The sequence below is a fragment of the Musa acuminata genome, chromosome BXJ1-3 (genome assembly GCF_036884655.1).
Source record: "Musa acuminata AAA Group cultivar baxijiao chromosome BXJ1-3, Cavendish_Baxijiao_AAA, whole genome shotgun sequence".
In the NCBI taxonomy this organism is placed as follows: Eukaryota; Viridiplantae; Streptophyta; class Magnoliopsida; order Zingiberales; family Musaceae; genus Musa; species Musa acuminata.
In genome coordinates, this window is record NC_088329.1 from 21318021 (window position 1) to 21329826 (window position 11806).

The window sequence follows — 11806 nt, forward strand, 5'->3', positions numbered from 1 at the left end:
AACCTCCGACGATCATTCCGGCGGACTTCCAAAAACTTCGGCAAGTCCTTGATTCTTTCTCGGTTGGTTCCTGTAGCACTTCCGACGATTCTTTGGACTTTCGGTGGGCTCTTGAACACCCATCGAACTTGATTCCGGTAAACTTACTTTATGTCTTCAAGCTATCGTAGTTAATCCTGCATACTTAACTCAATAATATGGATTAGATCAATTAACCCATCAATTGATTTTATCATCAAAATCCAAGATTCAACGGTTATAATCTTCACGGCACATAAAAGATTCTCGAGGGATAAAGGAAAGAAGAGAATAGATGAAGCCTATGATACCACCCTATTTAATTCATATGAACATGCTCTAAAATTTTTAAAGTTTAAATCTAGGATTGTTTCAAAAGAAAATATGTGGACTTAGAAGATTTAGGAGAATTGGAAACTATCCATTGGTTCACTAACTTAAATGTCCTTCCCGTTCTTTAAATCAGTAAACATATCTATTCTAGGCTCATTAGAATGTTTTATAATAATTTACATATAGATGAAAATAATAGGTTATCTACTTACATTCTAGGGTGTCACATACCCATCATAGATGACGTAATTTATGATATCTTAGGCATTACTAGAAAGAGGCAAGGGTGTTTTTTCCAAGAACAATGGGACACCGAGTCCATTAGGGTTACCTATCACAAGGCCATTGCTATTATTTTTGGAAACCTCAACCTATCTATTATTCATAAGAGCTACGAGCATCTTTTACCATTTAACATAAAATTACTTCATCATATTCTAATTAATATTTTGCTTCCTAAACAATATCATCTTAATGAAGTTAATACTCTAAAAATAGGCATCATGTATTGGATTATGATAGGTCATGATTATTACTTTGTTTATCTTTTACGTTGAAATATAATTGATATATTTGAAAAAGATATAATACTTCTATATGAAGGTCTAATTACTAGACTTTTACATACATATGACATAGTCAACCCACCAGACGAAGAAATCATAAAATCAGATAAATTTAATATCATTAATAGAAACCTATTAAGAAGATTAAGGTATATTATAATTAATATAATATGAATTAGATTACCTAATAGGACTCACCTTCCTCCATCAAAGCATGTCCTAGATATACTTATATATGTGCGTAATTAGGTTTCCATGTGAAGATATGATTACTAAACTTTTACATATACATGACATAGCCATCCTACTAGACAAAGAAATGATAAAACAAGATAGATTTAATATCATTAATAGAAACCTATTAAGAAGATTAAGGTGCATTGCAATTAAGGGAATATGGACTAGATTACCTTAGAGAATTGACCCTCTTCCACCAGAGCTTGTCCCAAATATATCTATACATAGGAGTAGTCATTCTCCTCCTACTAGTCTCTTTGAGACGAGACCACCAATAGATCTAGCACTATTTTCATCTTCTAATTCTATAACAGCTCAATTGGATCATCTTGAGCTTCATTAGGATCAAATTTTGATTAAGAAGCAATATATTCATTAGTATCTTGATACTTTTGATGCACACCTTCTTACTTTATTTAGGCATTTTGGATTATCACCACCTGAGTTGATTGTATATTTCTCCTTTTTGTTGATGACAAAAGGGGAGAAGAAGTAGTATTTACCTTTTCATAAAATAGTAACTATACTTATTTTTTTTCTTTTGATGTTGAATAGAAATAATTATAATATTTTTAATTTATATTTTTAATGTATGATGATGTCCTTTGATGTTTTTTAACTAAAATTATACATATATTTTTTATAATGATTACTATTGAAAATCATTAGAATTTATGATCAAATTATTTCAACTTGAATTCAAGACTAACTCTGAAATGTTATTCTTTTAAATTTAAGTTTATCATACCATTAAGATGACATATAGATAAGAAGAGCTTGGTTAAGACTCCGTCATGAATTGATTATCATCATCATATATATTATGTGTATTTAAATGTGTTTTTGAAAGTATGTTTTGAATAAGATGATGGCTATGAGATAACTATAAGTATAATATTAATGCATGAATTGAATATGAAGGACACATGAATTGTAATGAAAATGAATAATATGTATTATATATTATGACATGTGTTGTGGAAATGTACAAATATATTTGAATGTAGTGTGAGAAGACACATACATGTTATATATCCTTATTATTCTTCTATTATGTCACCACGAGGTTGTACATTGCCAAATGAGCCATATGTAGATACAATTGTTATAAAATATTTTATGTGTTTGTAGATATGTGTGGTATAAAAGTACACATAGATGACATAATAGGGCCTATGAGAGTTCATGACATAATACAACTCACTTAGGCACACCTATTATGATTTAAAGTAAAGTTTTACCTCTTTATTATGCATATATCATGCTACACGATAATAAATGACTAAAAAGGTCATAAGAAGATGATGTTACTATGAAAAATTTTATGCATACGTTATACATGACACAATGTAATACTCAAGTAAAATAATAGAGGCTTATGCTTATTAAGTTATCATTAATTATAGATCCTCTTTTATAGGTAAGACTATTGTTAATCCATCAATGTGATGGGCAAGGATGTGCGCATGTACGAGTCCATGCTAATACATATATGAATAATGACTTGTGAATATTTATCTTCTTTAGTGTTTATAACAAATATATAGATATGAAACACGAAAATCATGGTGTTTTGCATAGCAAGTGAAATAGATTAAATTGATTTACTTGCCCACTTTATTATTGTTGACAACATAAGAAAATAAAAATATAATATTCTATTTCAGTCATACATGTAATATGAAAGTAGGAAAAAAATTGTTAGAGGTGAGAGAGGAGATCGACGATAACAATGGGACATAGCTTTAGCACTAAAGAAAAGGATACGAAGGGCTGGTTTAAACTAGAGGAGTAAACAAATAAAACAATAATGATACCTTGAGGTTAAGATAGGGGTAATTGGATTTCATGTACCATTTGAGAAAAATAAAAATAGATGGTGCTTTTTGATAAAATTTCTTTAAGGAAAATCGCTCACTTTAATATATATTTTTATTTTTGTTTTTCAAAATATTGAATATATGATTCGCATTAGTTTATCCACCGTTTCAATCAATCATCTAATGTTTGATTTGGTCATAATAACTAAACTGTCAAGAACATTGTGGGTGTTACCCAAATACGTTATTACCAATCTTTAACGAGGATATATATGTGAAAACACGATTTTTGACCACCGTCACGTTGTCCGAAGCCGGTGAAGATGTGTAGACGCAACCTCGGAAGCAACCGCAGCAGTAGAAGACGAGTAGACAGGCACGAGCGAGATCCCTTATCCACTACCCCTCAACCCTCGCTCTCCGATCGGAACTCTAGGGTAAGCGCTTCCCTTCTTCTGGCTTCCTCTCCTTCCTCCTCCCCCTCGCTTTCTCGTGATCTAGTGAGGCATGCCGTTCAACACGGGACTTTTTCCTGCTCCTACCAGTCGCATTCGCCGGAGTTCGGACTCTTGATGCTTCTTAGCTTGGTCTTTACCGACATCTTGGCAAGTGCGGCCAAGTTGGTGGGTCGGAGGGCGGTTGGTTTTGTAGGAATGAGGATTTCTTCGATGCGTTCCTCGAAGATGGTCATTCGTGGTCTTGATTCCGCTGATTGGAGTTAGATTAGGTGTAAGGCCTGTTTCTTGGAATCGATCCCCTCTCGTTTCTTTACTAACACTATCTAGTTGAGCATTGCTGGTTTTGGTATAGTAGGGGATTAGGGTTTTTGGTTTGATGCTTCGTTTGTGGATCTGCGGTCTGGCATCTGATTTGATGCCTAACTTTTACTGAGTCCTTTCTCGGTAAGAAAATGTCGTGATTTTTCAGATTTTGACTTGAAAACTTGTCCTTTCACACGGGTCGCTATCTCTAGATGAAGATTGAAAGTTGGTACGCCATAGTCTGTTTGATGTGGTCGGGCAAGATGGAGATATTGCATTCTTTGGTGGTGAAAATTCTATTTTTGTTCTCTTCAGTGTGGTTTACATTTAGGTTGACGTAGGGATGGTTCTGAAGTCAGGCTGGTGTCTTTTGAGCTTGATTTAGAGATGGTTCTGAACAAATAGGCTGGAGCACTTCACTGTCGAGAACCTTTATCTTCAGAGACTGGTTAGGTTTTGTTGGATCTGGGATGCGCAAGGAAACTTACAGTCCTATCGTGCCATAGTTCTGTTTGCAATTTGCGTTTTAAGAAAAATAATTGAATCTTGGTCTTTATGGCCAATTGTTTTCAAGGTTTCATTTTCAGCCATCGCTGCATTTTCTTTATCCTTCCTCTTCCAATACTGGATCTTTATTTTCTTCTTGGCTGCAGCAATCTACAATGTAAGTTGATTGTATCATCTGACATTTACTGTCAGACAAGCAGCGCCACATAGTGCATGTTTTACCAGCCTGAAAGTGTGAACTATCATCCTGATAGGTATAGAGAGTCGGTCCACCTACTTCGTGGCTCCTTTTTGGCCTAATGCGACTGACATAGCATGCATCTGGATTATTTTCCTATGCAGGCATTGTCAAGCTGTAAATGGCGGTGACAGATAGCCAAAATCCATTATTAGGTGTAACCACATGCGGATCTTTGCTGCAGCAGTTGCAGGTAAATTATAATTACTATATGGACATCTTACTTGCATGGTTCAATTGTGAAGCTGACTAAATGACTGCCCTTATATTTCAGCTGATATGGGATGAGGTTGGTGAGAGCGATGAAGAACGTGACAAAATGCTGCTTCAACTAGAACAGGAGTGCTTGGATGTTTACAAAAGAAAAGTTGAGCAGGCTTCAAAGACAAGGGCTCTTCTTCTCCAGTCCTTGGCTGATTCGAAAGCTGAGCTTGCCAGACTTCTTTCTGCACTTGGACAGAAGTCTTTTGTTGGCATTGTGAGTTTCATCGTGCTACACAGATTTCAGCTGACAAGGGATTACCTAAAACTAGAAAGTCCTCCATTTTACTGCTTGCATCATGTGTGCAGAGGGCTCTTCGAAGACCAATTTAGCTTTGTTTCTTGATTTACACTAATTATGCAACTGATTATGAACAACACAAAGTTACGTCTTGCATTCTGTATGTGGGTATATGCAAGGAGAAAATATGATAAAACATGACAATGAGAGGCTATATACATATACAATACAGTTTGTTGGAACTTGGTAGGATCCATGTCTAGTAAGAAAAGTTTATGCTTAGTGGGATATCACCTTGAGCAGTGACAACATGTTAGATTGGTTGTATATGGTGGGAGAGAGGAAAAAAAAAAGATTATCCTGTATCCTTCATGCATGAATTTGAAGTTTGCCTTCAACTTTGTGGGAAAAAAACAAAAGAGATTATATATGAGTGCATTACTAGTACCTTTTCTCCATCAAATACAACCATCATCTCACCATCCAGGAATGAAAATTACATGATGAATCAAGGTCAAGTGCATTTGTGTCAAATCTAGAGGTTGAATCATATTAGAGTATGTCTTCTTTTTCTCCATTCCTGAAATTTTATTAAGTACCCGATAGGGTTAAATATGAAAATTGTCTTGTGATAGCAATATATGTGAGGAGCTTTCTATTTGTTTTTTGCTTGAAACCTAAAATTAGTCTTACTAAAACAAGGAGTTTCAGCCAGATGGTTATTTCTATTTGTTCTTAAAGAGTCCTTGTTTTTATCAAATTGGTTGTCAGATAACTTTGTTTATGCGGAAAATACTGGTTTCCGAAAGGCTGTTCTACATACGTTCTGAGAACAGAATAAGGTGTTGCTGTCTATTTGGTTCGCGCTTTCTCCGTCTCGACTTATCCTCTTTATTCTATTTTTTAACTGAAAACATTAACAAAATCACATCTATTTCGAGTCTCAAGTAGTTCCTTACCATTTAAGGTTGGGGCAGACCTGTGAACACATAGGTACGATTGTGATCTAGAGCTCTTCTTTCTGAAATTTGTATCAGATCCTTTTGGTGCCTCTAAGTAGAAGAAAATTCAATAGTTGCCTTTCTTAGTCATCATTTTTTCGAAGACTTATATAGTTGCACCAAATTTGTGGTACATAGGTATCTATCAGACCAAATTACTTTTTTTTCAACAAGTGCAGGATTTAAGCATTTAGATCTTTGGACTATCTTTATGTGCTTACCACTTCTATAATCACAAATAAGGATTTCTTGCGCTAACAATTCATATTTGGTGTTCATCAGCCTGATAAATCCTCTGGCACGATCAAGGAGCAACTAGCAGTTATAGGACCACTTCTAGAGCAACTGTGCAAGCAGAAGGAGGATAGGATGAGAGAATTTGCTGATGTCCAATTACAGATTGAGAAAATCAGTGGAGAAATTGCTGGAACTTTAAATATTGGCGAGCAAATGAGGACACTAATGGTTGATGTGGAGGATTTATCATTGAAGAAGCTGGATGAGTACCAGTCACAACTTAAAGAACTTCAGAAAGAAAAGGTTCCTCATCATAGTGTTGCTGTCTAGTTAATCTTTAAAGCATAATTTTTGTGGTAACATTTGCATCACTATCTTTGCAGAGTGATAGGCTGCACAAGGTCCTTGACCTCGTTAGCACAGTACATGATCTCTGTGCAGTTCTGGGGTTAGATTTTTTCAGTACTGTAACGGAAGTTCATCCTAGCTTAAATGACTCTGTAGATGTACAATCAAAGAGCATCAGCAATGATACTATATCAAATCTTTGTAGAATGGTCTTATCACTTAAAGAAGATAAAAAAATGAGGCTGCAAAAGGTAAGTTATATTTCTCAACATCATGTTGTTGCCTCTTCAGATAGTAGTACTCTTTAGCTTCATTCTAATAGATAAAAAATTATCTGTATGTTTTATTTGATTTTATTCTTGGCTTTTGGTGTTTACATGAGCGTTCATTTTGAACTTTCATGTTGGGCAAAGCAGAGGCTGAAGCACTACCAGGCATACACTGCACTGCTGTCTGAAATTCTATATTTTTTTCTCATATTATGGGCCTTAAATGAGTTGTCTTTTGTTGATTCTGAATTATTGTAGAGATAACAACTGGCTTTTGTTCTGCCTTGAAGATTGTTACTCATGTTAAAATTGCAGGTTGTTCTCATAATTATTCCAAATTAGCAACTCTTATGATTATCATGATTGTGTACATTCTTTTACGTGTTAAATATGTTTATTTCATAATTGTTCACATGAATGTGGATCATTTTGGACTATTTCCATGAATTCACATGTTAATCCATGCAGAGGATATCTTAAGAGAAAACCTTTTAGTTGCAGTTCTTATCTCATGGATCATAGATTATCAGCATCTTTTTTGTTGTTCAAGTCATCGTACTTAGTGACCTGTATTCTTCAGCTAGACATGGGTTTACTTTGTTATAGTTTACTTAAGGAACATTTTTTTTGTTAATAATTGCCTTTCTTTTATTGGCTGCATCAGATTTATTCAGATTTTGGTTCCATGCTGAACATATAATTGAATGCTATAGAGCATGGAAGTTTCCACCACATCTTTTCTTTTGATAGTTCACATTGTTTCATCAAAGAACACTGCATTTTACACAAAAAATGCTATGATGGCCTTCTTTTCTATGGGTGTGCCTTCTGGACAATTGACTTACGTAACATGGATCTGTACATCCTTACAACTGCTACTAGAACAATAAAATTCCTAGTTTTCAACAATTTAGAATCAAATGTATAGTCTTTTTACTCTTATGGAGCTCTTTTCAGAGAAATATCACTACTTATTTGGCTAGGAATTTAGAACTAGCTTGAGATGGTTGTCATTGGGTTGTAAGCAAGTTGTGAAGTTTGGACAATTTGTTTTTGTTCCCATAGTAATGTGGAAGGTCTAGATGAGGATGCAATGGCAATTGCAACTTCAATGGCACTATCTACTCTGCAAATTATAGACAATTAATTAACTTCTTTACATTTGAAGAACTCAAGAAAGCCAAAACATCATTTTTTTCTGGGAAAGAAAGCAAGTCTATAATAGAGTCTAAAATAAGTCTATGGATTTGAATCTTTAAATCTTGTTTTCTTAAAGACCATATCACCAATAATTTCAGCTTCATCTTATTGTCTCTATGCTTGTAAACTGTTCACTTTATTCTCTTTTAGATTTCTATCTGATCCTCACGTAAACCTTGGTTGTCTTCTCATCTAAATTGCACTCTTGTCACAGAAGGTGATGTGTCGAGAGGATCTAACGACTGGTATATGCTCAAACTTGCATATGGCTAACAGAACAGATATATATGTTATTGTCTAACAAAAATGAGGATGCAATAAACTTGATCCTAGTTAATAATATTTCCCATTCATGTGACATTCCCTTTTTTTTTCTGGCATTCATATTATCATCCAAAAAAATTAATTGATTTTATCTCCTTTCGTTTATCAATTTTGGCTTTTTGTCTTGATGTGTTTTCAGCTTCAAGAATTAGCTGCTCAGCTTATTGATCTTTGGAATCTGATGGATACACAAATGGAGGAGCAAGAACTGTTTAGTCATGTAACTTGTAATTTGTCTGCCACAGTGGATGAAGTTACTGTTCCTGGAGCTCTTGCCCTTGATCTAATTGAGCAGGTTAGATAAGAATGGTGAAGTCTTGAAATAAGTTTTTTTCCATCTTCGGGATTGAGGAGATGCTAAAGCTTATCTTTCTTGTGTGCTGTTACATTTGTTTTTTTCTCTGCTTTTATGAAGGCTGAAGTGGAAGTTGAAAGGTTAGATCAGCTAAAGGCAAGCAAGATGAAAGAAATAGCTTTCAGGAAACAAACTGAACTTGAGGACATTTACGCTCGTGCTCATGTAGACATAAATTCTGCTGCAGCCAGAGATAAAATATTGGCTTTAGTTGACTCTGGAAATGTTGAATCTTCACAATTACTAGCAGAAATGGATAATCAGATACTGAAAGCTAAGGAGGAAGCCATGAGCAGGAAAGAAATATTGGAAAAGGTTGAAAAATGGATGTCAGCATGTGAAGAAGAAAGCTGGCTTGAAGACTACAATCGGGTAACTAACTGAATATCTTTCTAATCTTGATTTACTTATTCTTGCACTTGTAACACTTTCGTGCATTATTATTCAGCTTGTTGGACCCTTGATCCTTTGGGCCAACACTAATATGTAATGTTTCTTCAACTTTGTCGCTGCCATTTTATCAAAATCCTCCATTGGTGGGATGTACTTGGACCTAATTCATCGATGAGGCATTCTTTCTCTACTCCCTGTTTCTAGATTGACACACATGTATACTAGGATTCTGGCATTAATTTATGCTAATAATTTTCCTGTCAACTTATTGTTGTCTGCAGGTATATGTTCTAGCATAAATAGTTTCTTCCAGTATGCCATAACTACCTCAAAGCTTCATTTACAAAAAGTTTCTTCTGTAAATTATGCAGATACAGTCAACTTGAAATTTTACATGGTGTCAGTATTTAGGCTATTTTAAAGATGCTATTTTCTAGAGAGTAGTCTGTGACCTGTTGTCCATGCAGTCTTATTGTAGATAATTGAACTCATAGGTACTGTTAGGACAGAGATTAGATTTTGCTGCTCCTTGTCACTGCCCAAGTAATTCTCTAAGGTCAATAGTATATGAAATCTAACCAAATTTGAACTTTGTTATGTATGACTCCTTTTTCAGGATGACAATAGATATAACTCGAGTAGAGGTGCACATTTGAACCTCAAGCGTGCAGAAAAAGCTCGTATACTGGTTAACAAGATTCCAGGTATCTTTGCACAAGCTTGGTGAGATGTATCTATTTCTTCTCTCTTTTCTATGGTCTACTGTCTGCAAGGAAATATTTGCATGTTATGCCATCTGGCAAGAAGTATTTTTTATCCACCTGGTAAGGAAATATGGAAACAGTTGCTTTTCCATTTAAAATATGATATCTTCAGGTCCCTTTTCCTGTTAAGTTTGCACTAATTTTGCTAAATAGTCTATCTGATGTAACATGGGCATTTTCAGAGCTTGCATCAGGGGATTGGTAAGTGATAGCAAGTTAACAACTTCTGCAATTATTGGAGTAAAGCCAATGGAAAACAGAACATTGCAATTACTAATTTTTTGAGACCAAGCTATATCGGCTAGAACTGATTTTTTCCAAGATTTAGTACAAAAAAATTGAAGTTCTTTTACTTTTTCCTGCCTTCCAACTGAATCCGTTTATATGGAGGAAGCTAGAAAAAAATTTAAAATAATTGCCTTCATAATTTCTCATCATTTAAGGGTATCTGTATCACTTCTCTTACAGGATCATTCTGGTGCCTTTTACTACTGTTAACTTGAAAATCATAACAAAACTGTTAATTTAGCTAAAAAAATCCTGGTAGTTAAAAGTAACAGAAACATGAATTCGAATTCATGGGCCTTTTGGCAGATTAGATCTGATAGTTGAGTGACATTTTTTTATTATTAGGAATTGATCTACAGCTATGTTTGTGTTCAGCTGGTAAAGCATTTCAAATTCATTCCATAACTAATAATGTTTGATGTTGTAGCTCTTGTTGAGACACTGGTTGCTAAAATTCAAACATGGGAAGAGGATCATGGGATGTCATTCATGTATGATGGTGTTCCGCTTCTTGCTATGCTAGATGAATATACTATGCTAAGGCAGGAAAGAGAAGAGGAAAAACGAAGGCAGAAGGTACTCTTTGACTTGTTTTGATTGTCATGGCAGTGTGAACCTAGTATATGATCACCGACAAGTCCATGGGTGTCTAAATTCTTTCTGTTTGTAAATTCCAGGATCAGAAGCGCATGCATGAGCCACTTGCCACTGAGCAAGAATCTATGTTCAGTTCAAGGCCTAGTCCAGCTCGACCACTCGGCACAAAGAAAGTGGTGGGTCCTCGTGCAAATGGAGGTCCATCAAATGGTACTCCAAGTCGACGGTTATCACTTAATGCCCACCAGGGCAGCACAAATGGTGTGAGGTCTGTGAGCAGGGATGGTAAGAGGGACGGTAACAGGCCAGCAGGTCCAGTGAACTATGTTGCCATCGTGAAAGAGGATGCAGGCTCCCATATGTCAGGCACTGACCAAGTTCCTGCTTCACCGTGAGATGGTGTCGTGAATGCATTTTGCAGATTTTCTTCTTTGTTACTGATGCAGTCTTATGTTAGGTTGTGATAAGTAATTGAGTAATTATAGTAGAACACCATAGGAAGGTTGACGAGAGGAACCGCTTGAGAAGACCAGTGCTTCATAAATTGGAATGTTTGCTTTCAGAACATAAAATATTTGTCATTGTAAGATGTGCATTAGCTATTTGTTGATCAAAGCATGGCTAGGCTTGCTTCTCCTGCCCATTAAGTCTTTTGCTCATAAGCATCATGTTGACCATTATGTTGCTGTATCTTTTAGCCTCAGTGATGCTTTCATGAGTTGCTCCTTGCAGGTGAAATCATGAAGTAACAACTTCGCTATTTAACTTCACAATCCTGGTAATTTTGCTTCTGATCTTTGTAAAACACATTAAACATCAAAGCGTCCACAGTGCATGTGGCGTTTTTTGTGTTTTTTGACATATTTCAAAATAAGTGAAAAACAAAAATCTTTTAGTTTTTTTCTCATAATCTTAAATTTAGGTTTATCCATTAGGCATTTTACCTAAACAAACAAACAAAAAAAAACCATAGTATTTAGTTTTTACGTGGTGACACCCCTCATGATTTTTTTTTTTACTTGGGGGTATTTGTTTTTTTTACTTGAAC

The 11806-nt window shown here is 35.2% G+C and overlaps 1 protein-coding gene across 1 annotated transcript; it reads left to right on the top strand.

The window, feature by feature from the left end:
• The first annotated feature begins 3258 nt into the window (after positions 1-3258).
• On the top strand, positions 3259-11405 carry LOC135623810 (65-kDa microtubule-associated protein 1-like). The gene is made up of 10 exons (XM_065127188.1): positions 3259-3411; positions 4585-4673; positions 4755-4958; positions 6266-6523; positions 6604-6819; positions 8501-8656; positions 8777-9088; positions 9726-9813; positions 10589-10737; positions 10839-11405. Exons 2-10 carry the CDS (start codon positions 4602-4604, stop codon positions 11151-11153), a joined length of 1770 nt encoding a protein of 589 aa, XP_064983260.1. The 5' UTR covers positions 3259-3411; positions 4585-4601; the 3' UTR covers positions 11154-11405.
• The last annotated feature ends 401 nt before the right edge of the window (positions 11406-11806 follow it).